The 25,395-nt window shown below is 39.7% G+C and overlaps 1 protein-coding gene across 3 annotated transcripts in view; it reads right to left on the bottom strand.

The window, feature by feature from the left end:
* LDAH (lipid droplet associated hydrolase) overlaps window positions 1–25,395 on the bottom strand; it is a 152,954-nt gene that overhangs the window by 3,303 nt on the left and 124,256 nt on the right. For all 3 annotated transcript variants that reach the window (XM_010383002.2, XM_030921523.1, XM_030921524.1), the window contains one exon: window positions 13,528–13,610. In XM_010383002.2, the coding sequence (XP_010381304.1) occupies window positions 13,528–13,610 (83 nt within the window). The remainder of the gene's footprint in view (window positions 1–13,527; window positions 13,611–25,395) is intronic.

Here is a 25,395-nt window from a genome sequence, read left to right as displayed (position 1 = left end):
TTCTATGCATGCCAAGGAGGTTGCACTTTATTCTGAAGTCCACAAGCAAAAAAAGACTGCACAATGAGGTGACATGCTCAGGTCCCTGTGTCAGGAAAACCACTCTGGCCACAACAGGAAGAGGGATTGGAGGGGATCAAGTGGTGGGGGAGGAGGGTGCGGGGAAACAGGCGTTATTGCTTACTGGATAGTTTTAGTGCATCAATTATTAAATCCATGACCTGAATATGGGACAGATGAGACTGATCTTACAAAAACAATGGCCTTTATTACAGTAACATGATGCCTTAACCAATATTTAAAGAGAGAGTTAGTTAAAAACACTTTATAGAGGAAAAAATTTACTCCAGAGAGTAAATTATGAACAAGTAAACCTCAAGTAGCAGACTTACTGTGAATTGCTTCATGGAGGTTTCTTTTTTTAAAAATTATATTTCAAATTCTGGGATACATGTGCAAAGCGTGCAGGTTTGTTGCATAGGTATACACGTGCCATGGTGGTTTGCTGTACCCATCAACCTGTCATCTACATTAGGTATTTCTCCTAATGGTATCCCTCCCCTAGCCCCCTACCCCCCGACAGGTCCTGGTATGTGATGTTCGCCTCCCTGTGTCCATGTGTTCTCATTGTTCAACTCCCACTTATGAGTGAGAACATGCCATGTTTGGTTTTTTGTTCCTGTGTTAGTTTGCTGAAAGTGATGCTTTCCAGCTTCATCCATGTCCCTGCAAAGGCCATGAACTCATCCTTTTTTATGACTGCACAGTATTCCAGCTTCATGGAGGTTTTCTTGGTTGTTACCTGGGGTTCCAGTTTTGCACGCTGCAGAGAGCCTGCAACTTAGAGATTTATCACTTAGTTCATTCTTCACATTCTCCTACTTTCCCTTACTCCAACCATTTCTGGGCATTCCAAAGCCCCTAAAGCCAAAATTCATTTTGCTATGGTTCTTAGCAGAGTAAGAACTTCTTTTGTTTCCTGGAGAATGTGAGAGCCTAGCAGTTGCCTGGTTCTTCCTCCTGGTCTCAGCTCTTTCTACAGCTCTAAAATGCTGCAACCTCACAAACAGTGGGAGACTATTCTGTCCAGTACTAGAAAAACAAGTTTCCCAGGATCTCTCAGCAACTACCCTACTATAGCTTTGCCTTGAAATACTGTCAAGAGTACAAACTATTTGCAGGTATTAATTATCTACCAATAGTGCTGATAACATTAGGCTCTCTCTAAGCTACTCCCTACACTTACCACCAGCAATCTTTTCTATTGTATTCAGGAAATAGGATAAGGAACAGTCGCTATGCAGTTACTCAGCACTTCGTGAGAACAGGGAACACTGCTAAGAAATATGGAAAATCAGACTTGGGCTCATGCCCATCAGGTCTGTTCCTCTGCTCGAGGGCATGCTCTCGCCTCAAAATCTCTGGACCTTGAGACAGCTACTCTAGGACCCTCACTCCAGTACAAGCTACAGTGTGAAGTCCTATGATAATGGCAGTCAGCTTAAAGGAAAGCCAGATAGAAAAGACCTCATCTAATACAGTCTCCTCGACAAGAAGAGCGTCACTGTACGCACCACTGTTGCTTTCTGCCTGACATTTCAGACTGTTTCCATGAAGAACGTACCATTTACTTTTCTGTGATGCAATTACAACTTGAAATGCTTCCAATGAGAAGTCCAGCTTGATGAGCCCTCAGCACTGAGCAAACACCATCCCCGTGCATGCAGTTAAAGCAGTGATTTGAGCAGGGGTGATCAACGTGGATTAAGGGACCTGACACCTACCTCGGGGTATCAAGAGACAAATATGTCCAAGTAATTATGGGGCACATGTCCAAGGCATGTGCTGGGAACCTCAACAAAGAGTGGTGTCAGTGTTCAAGACAGCAGAACAGTGAGGAGTCTAGACCTCCCGTATGTTTATCTGGTTTTATTTCTCAATTCTCTACAATTGTTAACCATTTGAAGTGGGCCCCATTTGGCTAAATGCCCAACTGATGATGGTGGGCTCACATTTTTTAAAATTTTGTTTTCTTTTACTAGTTCTTTTTCGGGCTATATTCTCTAAAGGGCTTCCTATGAAAGTCTTGGCTTACAAGTAAAACACGTGGTTATCTAATGCCTTTACGTACACTGGCTTGAGATACTTCCTTTTCCCTATAAATTATAAATCACAGGCAATAGATCTGACCAGAGGACTCTGCACCTGCAGCCCTGAACAGGAAAATGAGAAAGTATGGAGTGTGTGGTGGCACTGGCGGGGGATGGGGGAGGAGGGGTGAAGTAGTAAGAAAGAGAAACAACTGGACACCAAAAACATAGTGGTTAACAGTGCATACTCTTATTTAATGGTATGTAAAAATGAATCGCAATGCAACATGATGAACCGATGGGCCGAGAGCAATGGCCAGGCTCTGTGCTAAGTAAGCACTTTATATGTATTATCTTGTTGTATCCTCACAACAATACTCTAAGGAAAAGTATTGTATCCATATTTTACAGAAAAGGAAACTGAGACTTAGCAAGATTAACCAGCTTATTTCAAGCAATTCTGCATTGAAGAACTGGGCTACAAATCCACAGACAACATTCCTAACCTGTACCTTTTGCTACTATTTACAATTCCAGTAAATAGACCCACGTTATAAAAACACAAAACCTGACAACTGACAGGTCTTAAACTGGATATGAAAACTAACAGAGTGTGAGAGTTGTCAACAGGAGCTAACCCAGCCATCTTTATTTTTATTTACTTATTTATTTTGAGGCAGTCTTACTCTGGGCCCAGCCTAGACTTCAGTGGTGTGATCTCAGCTCACTGGAGCCTTGATCTCCTGAGCTCAAGTGACCCTCACACCTCAGCTTCCAGGGTAGCTGGAACCACAAGTGCATGCCACCATGCTCAGCTAATTTTTAAATTTTTTTTGTAAAGACGAGATCTCCCTATGCTTCCCAGGCTGGTCTCCAACTCCTGGGCTCAAGTGATCCACCCACCTCAGCCTCACAAAGTACTTAAATTACAGGCATGAGCCACAGCACCCAGCCTTCCCAACTAGCTACCTTTATTGAAAGCCTTCTCACAGTCTATGTAGCTCTTCTGAGGCACTGTGTGTCATGGGGGTGATAACCGCTGTGAAAGTGCTGGAATTGTTAACAAAGAATCACAGGCAATCAGCAGGATGTTTACATTCAAAGGTTTAGAAGAAAATAAATTATTTCCTGTAGTGTATTTCTCCTTAGCACTTGTTTTGGTACTCATGAGAGTTGATAAAAAGTATACATCATTGTGATAGAAACTTTTCTGTTTCCAAATTGTCATGTTAAGTAACCCATTGTATTCTATTAAGCACAAAATGTAACTTTTTCAGTTCTAAATTTTGATTCCCCAGAACCACGCTTTAGCTTTTCCTCCTGTGTTTTCTGCAGGAAAGTGGATTTATGGTTACTATGGTCTCTTTGCTCATAGATGAACTTCCCTTTAACTCTTTAGTGTGTGCCTAAGGAGACACGTCCCTCCTAAAATACCCCTGCAGATTGCTGCAGCTTGTCCCCACATTTGTCCTTTCTCCTCTGTGTTTTCTCTTTCTTCCACTTTTTGTGGGGTCTACAAACGGGTACTTCTGGACAGTGAATTGCTGAAGCTGATAGATTAAAATGAGTTCCACCAAAAATGACTCTGAATCCATCCCATATCTGGTACTGGGCTAAGTGGCTGACATTCAGAAGTGTGTAAGATGGTCTCTGCCCTGGAGCAGCTCACAGACTAGGTGAGAGAACAGGCCTGTATAAACTGGCTCTCAAACACAACAGGCAGACAGAGGTATGGACAAAGCCCTACGGGACCCCAAAGCATGAAAACCCAAATTCTGCCCTGAGGGAGTGAACGTGAACAAAGCTTTGTTTTAGCATACATTTGGAGTTGTGAGCTTTTATGCATTACTAATAGAGGACTTATAGTACGAACAAAGAAATATTAGAAAGCATGTTATGATTTAGCTAATAACTAACAAAACTCACTTTCAGTGACATAGCAACATCTTAAAATAATAAAAATTTTAAAAGCCACAAATAAAAATATCTGAATTTCTGTCTATTCAATAGGACAGTAGGACTACAGGCATTACAGGAATAAAAGTGCTAAATGAAAGTTTTGCATATATATATTTGCATATATATTTGTTTTGCATATATATTTATACATAGAAAAATATATATATATATATTTGTTGTTGTTAACCTTATGGATAAACTGAATTTTAGAAGCTCTTTAAATCATAATTCATCACAAAGCCTAGTTTGGTACAAACGAGATCTCATCAATACAACTTGAAATGTTTCCAATGAGAAATTCAGTTTGATGAGCCCTTGGCACAGACTACTTCGGGTAGTCAATTTGTGGGCTGCCTGTTTTGTAATACAGTGCAGGCCTGAGCAGGGTGGTAAATGGCATTTCTGGGGGTGTCACATTGAGAGTGAAAGGGCTTCTCATAATGTCTTTATATCACAGTGTGGTAAAGTAATTTTATTTATATTATTCTAAAGTAATTTATGAAACTACTCAAGCTCCTTATGCAGCCAGAAGAGCGTAGTGCAGTGAGTGCAGTGTTAAGACTGTAAGGGTCCCTGAGCCATATCCACCTGGACTGGAATCTTGGTTCTACCATTTAGTGGTGCTGTGACCCTGGACCAGTTACTTAGCCTCCCTGTGCCTGTTTACTCATCTGTAAAGTAAGACAGAACTAGTTACCAGTGGGCTAGTTCTGAGGACTGGAAAACAAAGTATATCAAGTGCTTTACACATAGTGGGAACTCTTAAAGGCTACTGCTTTACAGGTGAGGACAAAGGGAGCTCCTCGACACAGACTGGGCAATAGTGGGGTGGGGTGGCGTGGGAGCTGTGCCCTGGTCAAGGAAAAAGAATCCACATGACCTTAAATTAGCCTTTGAGAAAAGATATTTCATTCTGATAAGTTGTTTTTGACATAGTCAGGCTCAGAAAATATATAAGTATTAAACATTTTTTACAATCTAAAGCAAAGTTGTTTTACCATATACTTACTCATTTTCTAAAAAATGTATATGTCATATTCCCCAGACATGATTGCAGAGAAAGACAGATGGGGTAGAAGGTAAGTCACCAACCAAATAAACTGAAGCACATCCCTGTCGGCAAGCCACCACTAACAGTCAGCTCCTGGAGTGGATTCTCTGCTTCTACTTTTATAGTAAAACCTGCTTTTCCTCATAAAGGAGACCTAGAGCCTAAGCTATAGTGCCCTTTGGCTATCCTTGGTTGAGCATCTTCCAAATGAAGGAAGACACTGACATTCTGGGAGTTACTTTTCTTCCTGGTGGGCTCACAGGGTGAGCCTGTGGGTTCCTGCAGCAGTGAAGGCAATGCCCACCACTTTTCTGAGCAATGCAAGGCTTTCTGTTAGCACTTCATAAACAGCTGTATCTCCCTGGCAGCTTACACTGCACGGCAGGGCAACCAGGAAGCCAGCACCAGAGACAGTGACCAAAGAGGAGTGACGCAGATGCTCAGAGAGATCTATCTTCTCGGCCTTTCTTCCAGAGGTCTAAGAAAAAGATGTCATTCCTGCTTTCTCCAGGTTTTCTTTCCTTCTTTGAAATAATTCCCACTAGAACAGGTTTTTTGCTTGTTTCATCGTTTGTGAAAAAAGCAAAAGGTCAGATATAAAGCAGTTGGTTGCATACCAAGGGATCAAATTAGTACCTACACATATAGGCCCCCTACTTCTCAGCTAGGGCCCCCTACCCCTCTTTATCTTCTGTTTTCATCCCCTTGCAGCTTTCCCAGGCTCAGGATATAAACTGTTAGGTCCTCCAATGCATGCCCATTTCTGGGGAGAGTCCAGACAGTCTGGATGACAGCAGCAGGTGTCTACCTCTCCCCTCCCTTCAGAGTCAAAGACATGTAAGCCCCAATCTTGCAATGTTAAAGGAAACCAATTCTGTGATATAAGCATCTCCTTTCAGTTACTTAAAAATCTTATCCCTGTTGGGAACACAGGCAGTTGCAAAGTGTCAACATTTCACTGCAGTCTTTCTGAGCCCCTGTTTTTAGGAACTTGCAGAACTGCTAAAGAAAGGAAGATGGTTTAGGGACTTCATTTTTTCCAGTTACCTTGTTTCCTCTCTTCCGTTTATTCCTAACTGGCTCAATTACCATTCATGAGAAAATGAGAACGGAAATCTCCAAAGATTTTTAAAAAGTGGCTGAGGATGGAGGTGAAAACACAAATGCTTCTGGCCCATGAACCCTGCTTCTCTCTGAGGGGAGCAGCAGGAATGGGAGCGCCAAAGGAGGAGGAGTAGGTCCCATGGAGCACTGTGTGGCTCACTCTCCAATAGCTGGAACAACCATCTGTGTATACAGTGGTGTGCAGAGCAGCATTCTCCTTTCTGTGTGGCTAATATGTAAAGGGCCAGGATCCTCTCCCTCCCACATAGAAACCACGAGGCCATTGAGTGACTGGCTTGTCTCTTTCTCATGTGAGACTGCAGTGAGCCGCTAACCCAGGGCCTCTGCTTTCCTCTGGCGAGGCCCTCTGGCAAAGTAAGAGGCCCTGGGCGCCAGTCTCCTCCTGTGTTTCTGTCTTTCCCTGGATCTGTGCCCCAAGAAGGGGGCAGATATACTGGAATGGTTTTACTCAACTAACTGAGAGAAAGGCCAAGTCCAGTTCATCAAACTTCTCTGGACTAGAATAATGGGCCCAAGTCTTGGTAAAAATCAAGTACTATTGTGTTTTCCCTCATTATGGTTCCTATACAACAGCTCCTTGAGGCATCTTATGCGGAGTGGTGGCTGTTAGTTAGAATGGCATTGGGCATTCTGGGGTCTCTTGGCCACATACTCAGCATCACTAACACCTTTCCTTAACACAATGAAAATATCTGAAAAGGAGATGTGAGAGGAGGAACAGTTAGGCAAATAATATTTTTAAAGTACTCAGAAGCATAACTAGGCTATAACTTACTTTGTAATAGTAATAAAAACATTTATTGAATGCTTAGTACATTCCAGATACTCTTTCTTTTTTTTTTTTTTGAGACGGAGTCTCGCTCTGTCACCCACACAGTGGCATGATCTCGGCTCACTGCAACCTCCGCCTCCCAGGTTCAAGCAATTCTTCTGCCTCAGCCTCCCGAGTAGCTGGGACTACAAGCATGCACCACCATGCTTGGCTAATATTTGTATTTTTAGTAGAGATTGGGTTTCACCATGTTGGCCAGGCTGGTCTGGAACTCCTGACCTCATGATCCACCCACCTCGGCCTTCCAAAGTGCTGGGATTACAGGTGTGAGCCACTGTGCCCAGCATGGATACTCTTATAAGGTCTGAATTATAAGGTATGAATTATAGCATATTTTTGGAATAACTATATGAGGCTAGATACTATTATTAAAGCATTTTATTGATGAACAAAGGAGGCACAGTGAGGTCCAGTAACTTACACAGGGTCATGAGCAAGGGTGGATTTGGTGTTTGAAGCTCGGCTGAGACTCTGGGAGCCTGGCTCTCCAGCACGTTTGCCTCCCCTCAGTCACCAGGCTCCACTGGAGAACCCCAGGGTGTGTTAACAGAATTGCCCAAATAAAGCTTTCAAGGTCAAAATACTGAGATAAAAACAAACCTATCTCTTTTCAGGATGATTAGGACATTCTGCACAGGCTTCAAATTAAACAGGCAGAACTAACACAATCCGTTTCAGAACACCGAGGCTTGGCGGAAAGGCAGTCCTGGTGAGCCGGTCCAGGGAGCACTTCCTATGCTGCACCCGGCAGGACGTGTGCATGTCAGAAGGATTTGCATGCCCCAATCTGCAAACAACTGCACAAGGTTTGCTCCCAAAGGCAACACACACCTCTGGGCTAAGGCAGGCTAAGAAGAATGGGGAGAGAGCAATAGCAGAGGAGTTCCTGTTCTTGAGGACATTTGCCCCTTTCCCAAGCCACACTGTAGGCCTGGCCTGGCCCTCTGGGGACAGGGGCAGCACCACCTTGCAGGCAGCCCCTCCACCACTGCCTAACTTCATCTGAAAGCTGCACTCCATGTGTTCTCTTTGGAACAATTTCAGATTCCTACTTACTGATAGTGATGCTCAGATTCAGTCTGGCAGTAGCACACACCAGCTGTTTCCATAAGCCTGGGCCAAACGTGGTCATGGCAGTTTAGAATTTCCCCCCTAAGTGAGTTTGAAATGAAAACTTCAAGTTTATAAACCAAACATGAGTTCACTTTTCAATGAATGAGACATGCATCCCTTATGGCTTAGAACAGTGACAGAACAAGGGAGTGCTGACCTCTTATTTGCCTCCAGCACACCAGGTGCCTCATAAAACAGAGAATACTCCAGAGGCTTCCAGACAAACTGGGACTGGGTTGGCAAAAATGCACAGTTGATTCTCTTCCTTTGGTTTATTTCATCCTGGTTCTCATTCCCACCCTTGTTACCTGCCCTCCCATCCTATGCATTCATTGGCTCCTTGTCTTCCTCCCAACCCTTAAGCTGGGTTCCCCAACGATCAATCATTAGAAGTCCTCTCTCCTTATTCTGTATACTTCTTTAGGCTGCTATTACCCATGTTCTTGGCTTTAACTACAGCCTCATCACTCCCCAATCAAAAGTCAGCCCCAAATACCTTCTAAGCTTTATACCCATACATCCAGGGCCTGCCAGACACGGATCCACTTGCATGTCCCACTGGCATCTCAAATACAAGTACTAAAATGAACCACTTGTTCAGCCATCTCCCATAACTTGCTGCTGCTTCTCCTCCCATATTCCCTATCTTATTACCAAGTCCGATACAGAGAAATAATCTTAGATTCCTCCTCTTCATTCCCCGATATCCTGTGAGTACTCAGTACCTTTGATTCTATCTCCTAAATCTTTCCATCCTCAATCCCAATGCCTTAGTTCTTATAAAAGCCTTGTAAACAGGCTCCCCAACTCATATTTCATCCTTTTCCAGTATTATACCACACATTTTCCCTCAAAATAATCCCTCTCATTTGTTAGTCTCACTAGGGCTAACTGATATGAACTGGTGCCCCTGAACTGGCTGTTCATAGTTGGCATACATTCTGATTGGTCAATGCCTATATCACGTGGTTGTCAAATGTTTGGACTGTCGCCCTGTTACCCCCATGCTTAGATCCTTCTATAGCGCCCCAAAACAGTCTCTTTAGTGTGGCATATCATGACTTCTTGTTCTCAGGCCAGTGCCTAAGCCACAACATCATGCTACCTAACCCTTTCTAGCTTCTCTAATGCAGGGCTTCTTTGCTTGTGGTGTACAGGTGCAGGGGTTTGCAAGAGGGGTTATGTGAACTTGGGAAACATTTACATGTTTAGTTTTGTTAATCTCTAACCAAAATTTAGTATTTCTTTCAATTATGAATACAGACAACAAGCCATAATATTAGTAATGCCTATATTTTGTCATCTATAAAAATGATAAGTATTTTCAAATCACACTAACTTGCTCAAGGTAACTAAAAAATTATTTATACTCATCATTACAAATTTTAAAAAGTAATTCTTTTTTTTTTTTTTTAAGAATTTTTTTTTTTTTTTTTTTGAGACGGAGTCTTGCTCTGCCGCCCAGGCTGGAGTGCTGTGGCCAGATCTCAGCTCACTGCAAGCTCCGCCTCCCAGGTTCACGCCATTCTCCTGCCTCAGCCTCCCGAGTAGCTGGGACTACAGGCGCCCGCCACCTCGCCCGGCTAATTTTTTTTCGTATTTTTTTAGTAGAGACGGGGTTTCACCATGTTAGCCAGGATGGTCTCGATCTCCTGACCTCGTGTTCCGCCCGTCTCGGCCTCCCAAAGTGCTGGGATTACAGGCTTGAGCCACCGCGCCCGGCCTTTAAAAAGTAATTCTGACTGCTATTATATCTCATTATCCAACAACTTCTTTCTTTTGTAATCTTGTATATTTTATGCACTTAAGAACATCATTGTGAGTAGAATCCAAAAACTTTATGAGAGAGCGAAAGAGATGCATGGCACAAAAAAGATTTAGAATCCACACTCTAATTAATGGTTTCCCCAACCATCCATCTCTCTAGCACATATTTATTAACTGTTTACCAGGTATGAATTATGCTAGGCCCTAGGGGATGTAAAGATGAAGAAGACACAGTTCCTTACCTCAAAGTGGGGAAAGGTGAAGGTTGATTGTTTAATAACTGTGTGATAAATGCAATACAACTTTACATAGGGAGTGACATCTAACCAAAACCAAGGACTGGGAAGGCCTCTTGGGGATGACACTGGACAAGCAGGATTTAGTTAAATGACAAAATAACCTATAGGCTGGGCTCAGTGGCTCATGTCCGTAATCCCAGCACCTTGGGAGCCCAAGGTGGGTGAATCACAAGGTCAGGAGTTTAAGACCAGCCTGACCAACATGGTGAAACCCTGTCTCTAGTAAAAATACAAAAAATTAGCTGGGTGTGGTGGCGGGCACCTGTAATCCCAGCTACTTGGGAGGCTGAGGCAAGGGAATTGCTTGAACCTGGTAAGTGGAGGTTGCAGTGAGCCGAGATCATGCCACTGCACTCTAGTCTGGGTGACAGTGCGAGACTCTGTCTCAAAAAAACAAAAAAAGGAAAAAGAAATAACCTATGATGCCATAAACCATGGTATACTCCTTTGGAAACAACTATGAGTCTGTTATATTTGCTCCAGGAAAGAAAAATTATTTTAATAAACTAAATTACTTTATGACCAATACTGTGTATAAAGTCACTGGACCTCAGAAGGAGGATAATCAGCCCAACAGATCTTTTAGAGCTAAAAATGCCCATTTTCCTCAAGCATATAAAAAGCTCTCTTCTTGTGTCAAATGGAAATCCAGTGGTAGAAAATTTGGATTTAGAACCAAAGCCTGCAGATTATGGTATGATAGTTCTCTTGGGGAGGAGAAAGAAGTAGAAAACTGTCTGCATGATACAGTAGAAAGCTTATTCTTAGACTAACTTTCCTATGACATTCTGGCTGGATGGCACAAAGATCTATTTTTCAGAACTATTTTTAGTTGAATACTGAGATATAGGAAATGATTTTTCAACAAATGTGTGGCTCGACGACTATTCACACTGGACAGTCCTGGATAGTTCTGCAGTTTCTGAACGCCTTTGTTTGGGTGGAAATGGGAACGAATATCCTTGATTAAGACACCTAAATAGGAATATTTCTAATCCTGGACATTGGTTTTAGTTTGACTAGTTATTGGGGGTGTTTGGAAGGCAGGAGGCAATGCCCATTATCGTCCTAGAACTATGTGCACTTTTAAGTTTCCTTATTTTCTCAAGCAGATTGGGACATACGTTGATTCAACTTCTACCAATATTAAATTACAGCATGTTTCCTCTTTTTATTACAGAAACAAAAAGTTGCAATAAACTTCCTGTCTCTCTGTACCTAGTTTCACTTAGGAGCTGTAATTGTATTATTCTAGTGGAGAGCTTGAATTTTGCTGGTAGAAAGGATAATGAATTAACTGCAAGGTAGTTTTGCATGATTAAATGAAACAATGCTTTGTTTCCCCATATTCTACAAGTACATTTAACGCTTTCTCAAAAACAAAACTATTGCCTGGAGTTGAAAAAGTTTACTCTATGACTGTGTGTTAATACTAACCTGGAAATGTCTACCATCTACCATTATACCCCCATATTTCCCCATAAAATTTCAGTAAACTTACAGTCCTGACATAATTACCATGAACAGTCCTCTATCTGGGAATGATTACACTTGCATATGGATTTCACTTAGGACAGGAATAAGTTAGCACCTTTCTTTGACCTTTTTCTGAGCACAACACACAAGCTGAATCCAGAAATGATGAGTATTTTATAGCAGCTGGCTTCCACAGGTGGTAAGGCAGGCTCTGATACATGATGGGTCTAGTCGTTCAGCAAGTGTGAATTTTGGAAGTGAGCATCTGCCAGTCTTATTATTAACTGAGAGTTGAGCTGTTTTTATGAACTCCCAACCTGGAAGAACTTAAATGCATTTTTGAAACAGATTCACTTATAGTTTAAATGAAAAATAAAATACTGTTTTTCTTGTATTTTCACATCGCTCAATGACTGGAAGTAGCTGAAAGCCCTGGAGAGAGGGCCCCCCTGAAGCCCTAGCACACTCTCTTCGGCTAGTGAGGGCTTCCTTCTGGTTTCCAAATTTCAATCTCTAGCCAGTTGCTATTTTAGAAATATGATGACTACTACGGCCATGAGACAAAAACACATTGGCATTTTCAAAAGTCCTCTACGGGTGAATATTTTAAATATTCTAAAAAAAATTTTTAAGAACATATACATTTCTTGTTTTAAGATAATTGTATTGGGAGGTTATGGAATTAAGAATTAACAAGGTAGAAAAGTTTAAGTCAAATGTATCAAGGTTTATAAAAGACATTCTAAGTCCAGTGGGTTATCTCGTATTTCACTTGTAGATTGCTCCTGAGTCCTATGAGAGTTTGCCACTCAGCAGGGATCATTTCAGCAGGTATCATAGTTTTCAGCACCAACTGTAAAGTTCAAGGTTAGTGCTGTCCAACAGAAGTATAAAGAAAGGTACATATGCAATTTTAGAATTTCCTAGTTACAATGTTTAAAAAAGTATAAAGGAATGGGTGAAATTATTTTTAATAATATGTTTTACTTAATCCACTATATCTAAGGTAGTATCATTTCAACAGGTAATCAATATAAAATTAATGAAATATTTTGCTTTTGGGGGAACTAAACTTTTGAAATCCAATGTGTGTTTTACACTTATGGCACATCTCAATTAAGGCTAGCCACAAATAACCACATGTGGCTAGTGGCTATGGTATTAGTACAGCTCTGTCCTACTCAGAATGGACAGCCAGACAAATGATGCCACAGGAGTACCACAGTCATTCAAATTCTAGGGTGACCTTAGACATATACTAAACCCTAGTCTTACAGTTTCAGAGACTGGTGCTTCCAAATGTGTGTGTGCAAGATTCTAGTATTTGCAGAGTAACTCCCAAATGTTGACTATTTCACAAAACTGGTCTTAGGGTCAGAGCAGGACATTCCTAGTCTAATACATTAGAGAATAAGAAAGGCTCACTAGTCATGAGGTCATACAACATATAATGTATTTTCTACTGTTTCATTTATATTCCAACATAATTCATTTATTCTATAAATATTATGGAGTTTTCTCAGTAGAAGGCCTAGAGAGGCTAAAATGCATTGACAAAACAGAAAAGTATTGATTCTAAAATTAATTCAACAAAAACAGGTGATAAAAAAATATTTAAGTTACTATGCAATCAGCTTTACTACTCTCTATGCAACCTTCAAGGATAATTTCAATTTTAACTGGAAGTAGAACTCTATGTCATTCTACAAACCCTTAAAGTCTTACAGATTCTAACTAGTTCTAGTCCTTTGCCCTCAGTAAATATATCTGCACATCTACTTCTTATCTATCCCCTTACAGCACTAAAGTGATTACCTTACATAAATGCTCCTTTATGGTTTCGTCATCTCTCTTCACCACCTCCATCATTTCTTGGCCCCCAAGGTAGGCGGCATTAGCTACATTTAAAAAATAAAAAGTCAAACATTTAGAATATATAGAACAAACACAAATTTCAAGTTAATTTTAGTAAATACATGTTCCTCCTTTCTTTTGTCACGTGCTATCTGATGAGAGATACAGGTGAGGCCAACAGAGGAATGTGAGTCAGGCAACATGCACACAGTCTCTGGAAACAAGAGCATTTCATTTAAAAGAACCTTCTTCCAACCTCATCTGGCTTCTCCATAGCAAAAGTTTAACAGTTCCACAACCCAGTGTCAGATACCACAGCAGATGATGTGTGCAATTGTACCAGATCAATATGTGCTATTTCGATTTAAGGCTTAGAAGCACAAATTGTTACCAATAAATTATGTATGCCAAGAAAATGCAAACAGTTACTAACATGAAAATATCCTGGCTTTTTTTTTTTTTTTTTTTAAAGGCAACAAAAGGATTATTTATTTTTAAAAATACGTTTTAAAGATCTCTAGGAGTTTTCAATAAGGGTTAGTCCCATTGTACTGGCTGCAAAATAAGCAAAGTGATGCTCACTTTCAAGATGTCAAATACCTAGGAAAGAGGAAGAAAGTCAGAGATAACATGAATGTATGTGGCTTTCTTGTACTGGTAAGAATATTTGCATTCAATGCTTTGTATCTTCAATTCCATTTTGACTGGGATTATTATTGTTATCTTGCTTTCTCTTTTTGTCAGCATCTCTCCTTCCCTTCATTTTCAATCTTTTGTCATTTTGTTTCAAGTATGTCTCTTGAAATCATGTAAGTGAACTTCTTTAAAAATGTAATTTGAAAGTCTCTGTTTCTTAAATAGAGGGACTAAACATATTCACATATATTGAGATCAAAGCTATTTGGTCTGACTCCAGTCATCTTGCTTTATATATCCTATGCTTTCTTGTTATTTCTGATTCTTTTTTTTTTTTTTTTTTTTTTGAGACGGAGTCTCGCTCTGCCGCCCAGGCTGGAGTGCTGTGGCCAGATCTCAGCTCACTGCAAGCTCCGCCTCCCGGGTTCACGCCATTCTCCTGCCTCAGCCTCCCGAGTAGCTGGGACTACAGGCGCCCGCCACCTCGCCCGGCTAATTTTTTTGTATTTTTTTTTTTAGTAGAGACGGGGTTTCACCGTGTTAGCCAGGATGGTCTCGATCTCCTGACCTCGTGATCCGCCCATCTCGGCCTCCCAAAGTGCTGGAATTACAGGCTTGAGCCACCGCGCCCAGCCTCTGACTCTTATCTTTAGTGTGAATGATGAATTTTCCTCCCCACCCAGGATTTAACAAATTTCTTTTCATTAACAATCTGAAAGTATAAATTTCATTTTTATTTATCTAGTGGTAAGCCTTACCTAAGAACTGCAAACTTACCTTTTATTTTCTCTTGCTGTCTGGAATTACTCATCTAAACAAGGCATGACCTTAGCATACCTGCACTTTCCCCGTGCCTTCCTCCCATCCTGCCTCCATCCCTGTGGCTTCTTACCATCTGTAATTTTAGTTCCAGATTATTATTTTTTTTTTTTTGAGACAGAGTTTCGCTCTTTATTGCCCGGGCTGGAGTGCAATGGCACGATCTTGGCTCACTGCAACCTCTGCCTCCCGGGTTCAAGCAATTCTCCTGCCTCAGCCTCCAGAGTAGCTGGGATTACAGGCATATGCCACCATGCTCAGCTAATTTTGTATTTTTAGTAGAGACAGGGTTTCGCCATGTTCGTCAGGCTGGTCTTGAACTCCTGACCTCAGATGATCTGCCTGCCTTGGCCTCTCAAAGTGCTGGGATTACAGTTGTGAGCCACCATGCCCAATCCCCAGATTATCAGTTTTTACATTTTGCCTCTACTTTCCTTGTTTAAAGTTTTATCAAGGTAACACACACACATATATAGTTTCATATCAAATATCACAGAAATGGTTCTAGTGCAAAACCATAGTTTCCTTTTCCATCATTTCCCATTTCTAGACCCGTTTCCTAGAGGAAGCCTCTCTTAACTCTTTTAGCTGTCCTTCCACCAGTTATCTTCAAACATCTAAACACTTATGATCATCTTGCCATTTCTTGATAACTTAGTCATTACCCTTGCTGAGTTGCTGTGAGAGATGAAGATTTAGCTCACTTTTACAGCCCTACCATTCCTTCCTGCCATCTTCTCAACATGTTTATATCTTATTTTGAATTATTCTATTCTTACTTAAATAATATACTTACACTTTGACTTCTAAATATTGTTCACTGCTGAGCCAAGTGGTATCTAGAACGACACTTCCATTTTTACAAGTCTCTGTCCTCCAATATTTGTTTTTGTTACAGTTACCTTTTTTTCCCCCTAACTCTACTCAATATTTTTCTGAGTCAATTCTTCCTGGAGACCTCCTTTCCAGGACCCTTAGACCTTCTGCTCTAATCTGCACCACTGTCGACTTAGAATTTCCCTTCCCTGCCTTCTTGGGTTGTTCCCATTGTTTTCTAAGTCCCAGTTAATTAACTCATTCATTTGTTTGTTCATTCAAAGATGACTGAACACCTACTTACTTTATGCCAGGCATTATTTTAGGTGCCAGAGATGGAGCAACAAACAAGACAGAAAAGCTATTCTTGAGATACAGCTTTTGGGATAATAGATGATAGATGGTGAGAAAGTGCTATGGAGAAAAATAAAATCAGCTTAGGAGATAAGTCTGTTCAGTGACAGAGGTGGCCTATTTTATGTAAAGTTCACTGAAAAGACCTTCCTGATAAGGGCGTGCATGAACAGAGAAGAACTTGAATGAAATGAGAAAATGGACCATGCAGATACTTGGGTTAGCAGCACTCTAGACAGAGAATAGGGTAGGAGATGCTCCCTTAAATACAGCCAAGATGTAATCCTAAAAAGTAGCACTTTAATCATTCTTGTCTGTATGTGATATTAGCATGAATACATATAGGAGTAAATATTCTGCATTTTCTTGGCCTAATCTCCTAAATCAGGACAGGATATTTAGTCGCAGTTATACACTAATAAGCTGGACTTTAAGACTCTAAGTCCTGGTTCCAAAACCAGAGCTGTCTTTGTTTTACTATATTTCGGGGAATTTATAAGGACCAAGTAAATTAAAAAAACAGAGATTTGATTAATATATTATGGCCTATTCACTAAATTAATTATTCTATAACCTATTATCCTGTAGAATATATAATGTCAAATACATATTTAAAAATAATAGTAACTGACAAAAAGCAAACCAAGAAATAGTACAGTATGATCCCACTATTGTAAAGATACATGTGTATGGTACAGATTTATTTGAAAAGATAAACAATAAAATAATAACACATTATCTCTGGTTCATGGAATCCCAGGTGATCTGCTTGTTCTTTCTTCCCTCTCACTTCCCTGCCTCCCTTTCAATAGGTTATAGTTTCTTTCTTTGTACATCATTTTGTCTCTCCTAGAATTATTTATTGCATTTGATTTTCTTTTTTCATGGGTAGACAATGAAAATTCTCTACTTTCTTCAAAAATGCATCAGATTTTATTCCCAAATGTGCAAACACATCCAATAATTCATTTATTCTGTCCCTCCCCCCACAGAGCCTTCCATTGTTTTGATCCAATCTTGGACGGGTCGCTCTCCAGGCCTGCTGCATAGCTGTCATCCTTGGACTTCTCTTTGCCACTTCTCTGGACTGAATTCCCTGTTTTATGGATTCTGTTCATGACTTTCTCATTCTTGGTTTATTCCCTTACTTTACTGAAGCACATTTTCCAGTAACTAATAAAAAGATACACAGGAATTTTTATAAATGTTTACATGTCTAATTTTTGTTTCTTTTCCCACATGAATAGCATAGTTTGGCTGTATATAGAATTTTAAGCTGAAAGGGGCTTACCCTCCAATTTATTATCTTCCAGCATCCAAGGTTAATGATTTTAATTTTAGTTTCTTGGAATGTGACTACTTCCCTTTGCCCTACCCCTATCCCATCTCCTTATCCTCAAACTCAGCTCTCTTAGCTCTGGAATCCTGAAGTTTCACAGGAATATGCCCTAATACAAGTCTTCTGTTCGGTAATTAGACTGGAAATCCAGTGGGCCCACTTACTGTTTGGACTTAGCAACTTTCTTTCTGCAAATTTTTCTTTTATTATTTCTTTGATAATTTCTTCCCGTTTTCGCCATCCCCTCTTTCTGGAACTCCTACTAGTAGGATATTGGATCTTTTAGATTAATCCTCTAAGTCATTTTTCTTCTATAGCCCTTCTCTTTTTCAATATTACTTTCTAAGAGATTTCAATTTTCTCTTCTGTGTTGAATTCTCTATTGAATTTTTATTTTGGCTGTCAAAATTTCAATTTCCAAGAACATTTTCTTGTTCTCTTTCCTTTTTTACAGCATTCTGTTTTTTGTTTTACAGATGTTATATCATCTTTCTGAGATTACAGGGCTGTTTTATAATAAAGGTTTTTTTTTTCTTTTTCTTGTCATTTTATTATTCATTTCCTGACCTCCCCTTCCCGCAGCCTGTTTTTCTGGTTTGATCTCTCTCTTATGTTGAGGAAATGTCTTATATACTTGCATTGTATAAAGCCATGTGCTCTAAAAGTTATGTCTGATGACCTCATCTGTATTTGTTAGCTGTGAACTCATGAAGAAAGGCTGTCATGCCAATTTGAAAAGTTTTCAATTAAGATACTTGTCAGAGGAAGGGCCATGTTTTCCTATTAGGATATTTGTTTTTTATTTTATTTTTGATAAACTGGGCTTCTATATCCCATTATTTCCCCTACAAATATAAGAGCTATTAAGTTCACGAAAATAATTTCTTCATGCTTCCTCCTTTAGCCTTGACTTTTCAGGATCCTTTGTCCCTGGACATGAGATACCCTGTTTGCTTATGGGTAGAAGAATGTTTTTCCTTTTAGATGCAGTCAGAATGACCTGCTTCTTTCCTGTTACAGCAGCCCCTGATAAATAGCCACACACTTACCAGCTTTCCTGTGTAATGTGGCTATTACTGAGTGTAATATGAACAGGCTAGCCCCAGCTAGGATTCTAATTTCTTGACACAGTGTTTCAAAGACACTTTATTTGCAGTGTAGCCAAGATTGGTGGACAAGACTTATTTCCCCACACTCCCTGCAGACAGAGCAGGTTTGAGTTCTCTCTTATTGCCATGAGGCTGAGTACTATGCCCCAAGGAGTGAAAGCACAAGTGCCTTCTTGTACATGACAGAAGAACCCCAAGCGGCAGGTCTCATTATGTGCAAGAATGACTCATGTGGTCCATGTTGCCTTAGTTGGATGTTTCTCATTGTAATTCAGAGCACCTGAAATTCAACACAGAACACTCTGATCATCAATAAAGCATTATTCTGTAATTGTAAAGAGTAGATTTACCTTTCCAGATTCCTTTACAGAGATTTCAGTTGTAAATTATGTTCATAATCAAGGTATCTCAATTTCTGTTTCTTTTGTATATATATTAATTATAACAGAAACACAAAATGTCCATAGAACAACACAATCCTACTTAGTCCTTCTATAAAAATGCCATTATATGGCCATACTGCCCAAGGTACTTTATAGATTCAATGCCATCCCCATTAAGCTACGAATGACTTTCTTCACAGAATTGGAAAAAACTACTTTAAAGTTCATATGGAACCAAAAAAGAGCCCGCATTGCCAAGACAATCCTAAGCAAAAAGAACAAAGCTGGAGGCATCACACTGACTTCAAACTATACTACAAGGCTACAGTAACCAAAATAGCATGGTACTGGTGCCAAAACAGATATATAGACTAATGGAACGGAACAGAGCCCTCAGAAATAATACCACACATCTACAACCATCTGATCTTTGACAAACCTGACAAAAATAAGAAATGGGGAAAGGATTCCCTATTTAATTAATGGTGCTGGGAAAACTGGCTAGCCATAAGTAGAAAGTTAAAACTGGATCCCTTCCTTACACCTTATACAAAAATTAATTCAAGATGGATTAAAGACTTAAATGTTAGACCTAAAACCATAAAAACCCTAGAAGAAAACCTAGGCAATACCATTCAGGACATAGGCATGGGCAAGGACTTCATGTCTAAAACAATAAAAGCAATGGCAACAAAAGTCAAAATTGACAAATGGGATCTAATTAAACTAAAGAGCTTCTGCACAGCAAAAGAAACTACCATCAGAGTGAACAGGCAACCTACAGAAGGGGAGAAAATTTTTGCAATCTACTCATCTGACAAAGGGCTCATGTCCAGAACCTACAAAGAACTCAAACAAATTTACAAGGAAAAAACGAACAACCCCATCAAAAAGTGGGCAAAGGATATGAACAGACACGTCTCAAAAGAAGACATTTATGCAGCCAACAGACACATGAAAAAATGCTCATCATAACTGGCCATCAGAGAAATGCAAATCAAAACCACAATGAGATACCATTTCACACCAGTTAGAATGGCGATCATTAAAAAGTCAGGAAACAACAGGTGCTGGAGAGGATGTGGAGAAATAGGAATACTTTTACACTGTTGGTGGGACTGTAAACTAGTTTAACCACTGTGGAAGACAGTGCAGATATTCCTCAAGGATCTAGAACTAGAAATACCATCTGACCCAGCCATCCCATTACTGGGTATATACCCAAAGGATTACAAATCATGCTGCTATAAAGACACATGCACACGTATGTTTACTGCGGCACTATTCACAATAGCAAAGATAGCAAAGACTTGGAACAAACCCAAATGTCCATCAATGATAGACTGGATTAAGAAAATGTGGCACATACACACCATGGAATACTATGCAGCCATGAAAAAGGATGAATTCATGTCCTTTGTAGGGACATGGATGCAGCTGGAAACCATCATTCTCAGCAAACTATCGCAAGAGCAGAAAACCAAACAACTCATGTTCTCACTCATAGGTGGGAATTGAACAATGAGAACACTTGGACACAGGAAGGGGAACATCACACACCGGGGCCTGTTGTGGGGTTGGGGGAGGGAGGAGGGATAGCATTAGGAGATATACCTAATGTAAATGACGAGTTAATGGGTGCAGCACACCAACATGCCACATGTATACATATGTAACAAACCTGCACGTTGTGTACATGTAACCTAGAACATAAAGTATAATAAAAAAAAATGCCATTATAGACAGTCTAGAACTACAAAAGTTGCAGAAGTTCAACTCTAGGCCACTTGTGTTGAATTCGTTACTTGTTTCACCATGGAAACAATACTGATGAGATGACAAGCTTGCCTGGGTTCTTTAAAGGGACCTAGCTAAATGAATTTGGTTTGTAGGAGTGTAAGATGCACAGGAATGATGTGGTGATGCCTGAGAATGAAATGGCAGGTTAGGGCCAGATCATGAAGGACTGTGAATGTCAGAATTATGAGTCTGCTGCAAATTTTTCCTCGGGCACTGGTGACCTACTGAGAGTTTTTGAGTAGGAAAATGAAAACTAATCTGTGATTCAGGAATATCATTTTAGTAACAGATACCAAGATAACTACCAGCAGAGCAAGGCTAGAGGCAGATGACTAGTTAAAATACTATTATATTGTCTAGTGGGGAGAGAATGAGGCTTAAAGTGCTTATAGTACAAACAAGAATAAATTACCGAAGACATAATTTTTCCTAGTATAAACATGTGCTCTGTATACAAAACACAGAAATTATATGAATAGAAGAAATGATTAGCAAGAGCTTAGTGAAAAATAAGCAATATTGCTATTTTGATCACTTCCTTTAAATCTTTAAAATTTTATTGTTAAGTCTTAGTTTTCACATAGTTATACTGCATACAAAATTTAAAATTTTGCCTCTGAGCACATTCTAGAGTAGTGCTATGCAACATAATTTTCTGTGATGGTGGAAATGTTCCTTGTGCTGTCCAACCAATACAATGGCCCTTGGAGAGATGTGCCTCTTGAACACCTGAAATGTGGCCAGGACAATAAGGAACTGAAATTTCAATTTTATTTAATTCATTTACATTTAAATAGCCACATATGGCTAATGTCTACCTTATTGAACAGTGAAGTTCTACAGCTAAAAATAAGGCAGACCTTATAGAGCTAATGGATTAGATACTAGGAGAAAGTGAAGGAATGAAAAATGAATATTAGTGAGGGCTTAGGAGAAAAAAAAGTTTGGGGAACACCATGAGGAAAATACAGATTTTATGGAAAGAGAAATTCTCATTTTCTTTATAGCTCCCATTAGCCTTCTCTACAAAATCTGATCCCAACCTATGCTGAAGCTTGGCTCCATTTAAAGACTGCATGCTTTCCAGTGAATGTGAGCTACTAAACACACATAAAATTTGCATCCTCAACCATTTTGTTCATGGCATTCTGTCTACTTGAAGTCTTCCCACCCATCCTTTGTCTTAGCTTAGAAGCTCTGTCTTCTCTCTACCTTGCTCTAACACTCCAATCTGTTAATAAAGACTGCTGAATTATCAATATAGAAGCCAAACCTGTTTACTGTTATTGGTTCCCAAAAATCTCAACTGAATTTTAATTTCAAATGTAAATGATCTTCCATAGTTCTACTTCTGAACAAGATGGAGTAAGAGGGACTGGATTTATCCTCCTACCTAAAATCCCACAACAACTGGAAAAAAAAAAAAAAAAAGACAAAATACATGAAGAAAAAAGTTTTCAAGACACTGGGTATTGGGCAACAAAAAGACAGCAATCCCTGGGAAACGAATGAGAGGAATCTTACGACTGTCTCAGCTTATATTCTGAAAAGTTGTCAGTCTACAGTGCAAGAAGGAGAAGTACAAGCAGAGCTTGGTAATCTCCCTGAGTTGATAAGTGCATTAATCGTATTTTATTTTCTTCATTTTATGATGCTTTGACATCTTGGAGGCCTTGCTTGTCGGGGAGAGGCTGCCCCTCCCATGACTAGCTAATTCTTAGAGATAGCAAATGATTCCCTGGTGAACATTTCTTTCATATGCAAACAACCAATCCAAAGGCCATACCCACCAACCACCTCCTTTAGAAAACTCCCACACAACAAGCCAAATACTCTAAATCACTCTAAATCCTGCTGGAAATCATTTCGGGACCAGATACAAGACATCCAGGAACTACCCCTATAGCTCAAAGCCCACCAAAATTTTTCATACCAGCCAATCCTAACTAAACCTGCTCAGCTGCCTAACCTGCCTCATCCTTTCCTTTCCATGGTGACCACAATGAAGGCTCTGGGCCATGCTCTCCTCTGCTCCTTCTGCCTCCTTCCCCAACCGGGTGCTTCCCATGAGGCCCTGCCTAGTGTGGAATGCCCTCTCCTCTCAAGAATTGTAAGTAACTCTTCTTTCAAAGGCAGTTGTCTCCATGCTTGTCATGTTAACATACCTGATTAAAAGAATGCATTTGTAATTAAGGAGATAGAGGTGATAGTTTGGGGAGGCTACTGCAGTGGTTTTTGGCAGGGCAGAGTTGTAGAAGGAGAAATCTGTAGTGAGAGAAAGCTCCAGAGATCTGCAGAGGGGACTCCCTGAATTTCAGCTAGGTACTGATCAGCTCAATTGTATGAGAAACTTTGAGAAGCTGGGGGAAGGAATCATCTGAAAGAATTAGAGGGAATAATCCTACCAGTCCAACACAGAACCTCATAACTAACAATGCGTCAACTAGAACAGCACCAGTACTGGGCCACACAGCAGGAGGTGAGCAGCAGGCAAGCAAGTGAGGCTTTATCTGTATTTACAGGCATTCCCCTTTGCTTACATTACTGCCTAAGCTTCGCCTCCTGTCAGATCACTGGCAGCATTAGATTCTCAGAGGAACACGAACCATATTGTGAACTGCGCACGCAAGGGATCTAGGTTGTGTGCTCCTGATGATAATCTAATGCCTGACCATCTGTCACTGTCTCCCATCACCCTCAGATGGGATTGTCTAGCAGGAGGAAAAGAAGCTCTGGGCTCCCTCCCGCTTTTCTACATTATGGTGAGTTGTATAATTATTTCATTATATATTAAAATTTAATAACAATGGAAATAAAGTACACAATAAATATAATGTGTTTGAATCATCCCCAAAGCATTCCCCCAGCCTGGTCCAGGGAAAAAGTGTCTTCCACAAATCTGGTCCCTGGTTCCAAAAAGGTTGGGGACTGCTAACTAGAGAACTCAGAGAAGTTTTTGCCTTGGTGGTGGAGTAAAATTAGCCCTAAACCAAATGCCACTCTGGTACCATCTAACAGCTTAGAAGCAAGACCAGAAAGTATCAAACCGTCTCCAAATAACAAAACTGTGTCCCATAACACAGCTCAATAATATTCATAGAAATACAAAAATATCCAGCATCCGACAAGGTAAAATTCAGAATGTAAGTTATCCAATAAAAAATTATCACGCATGCAATGCAAGAAAATATAACCCAAATGAGGAGAAAAACTGATCAGTCAAAACTGATGCAGAAATGACAAAGATAATAAAATTAATAAACATTCAACAACTGGAACTTGGACAAGTGGATATACATATGCAAAAGAAGGAAGCTGGATCACTACCTCACATGACATAGAAAATAAATTCAGAATGGATCACAGCCCTAAATGTAACAATTAAATCTATAAAACTCTCAGTAGGAAAGAGAAATAAATCTTCGTGACCTTAGATTACAGAATGGTTTGTAACTATGACACCAAAAGCACAAGTGACAAAAAAAAAATAAGTAAAATAAATTGGACTTCATCAAAACTAACACCTTTTGCGCTTTAAAGGACACCATCAAGAAAGTAAAAAAGACAATCTACAGAATGGGAAAAGATCATATGTTGGATAAAGATCTCTAGCCATAATATATAAAGAACTCTTACAAATCAATAATAAAGACAATCTGATTGAAAATGGGCAAAGGATTGCAATGGACATTTCTAAATATATTCTAAAGAAGATATACAGATTGAGTATACCTAATGTAAAAACACAAAATCTGAAATCTTCCAAAATTCAACTTTTTGAGTGCCAACATGACGCTACAAATTTCACACATGACTTTATGTAATGGGTTGCAGTCAAAACTTTTTTCATGCACAAAATTAAAAATATTGTGCAAAGTTACCTTCAGGCTATGTGTATGAGGTGTATATAAAATATAAGTAAATTCTGTGTTTAGACTTGGGTCCCATTCCCAAAATATCTCAGTATGTGTATGCAAATATTTCCAAATCCAAAAAAATTCCCAAATCCTAAACACTTCTGTTCCCAAGCATTTCAGATAAGGGATATTCAATCTGTACAAATGGCCAATAAGCTTGTGAAAAGATGTTCAACATCATTAGTCATCAAGGAAATATAATCAAAACCACAATGAGATACTACTTCACTAGGATGGCTATAATAAAAAAGACAAACAATAACCAGTGTTAAGATGTGGAGAAACTGTAACTCTCATATCTTGTTGGTAGAATTATAAATTGGTACAGGAACTTTGGAAAACTGTTTGGCAGTTCCCTAAAATGTTAAATATAGAGTTACCATATACCCAGTAATTCCACCTGTAGACAAGATAATTAGAAACATACGCCAACAAAAAACTTGTACATGAATGTTTACAGCAATATTATTCATAATAGCCAAAAAGTGCAAACCATCTGAATGTCCATTAATTGATGAATGGAAAGACAAAACATGGTGAAGTCATGCAATGAAATATTATTCATCTATAAAAAGTAATGAAGCACTGACACATGCTAAACCCTGAAAATGTGCTAAGTGAAAGAAGCGTCACAACCCAACATATCAAACTTTGTG

This window comes from Rhinopithecus roxellana, chromosome 17, assembly GCF_007565055.1.
Source record: "Rhinopithecus roxellana isolate Shanxi Qingling chromosome 17, ASM756505v1, whole genome shotgun sequence".
NCBI classification, from domain to species: domain Eukaryota; kingdom Metazoa; phylum Chordata; class Mammalia; order Primates; family Cercopithecidae; genus Rhinopithecus; species Rhinopithecus roxellana.
This window is presented reverse-complemented; position numbering and strand designations above follow the sequence as displayed.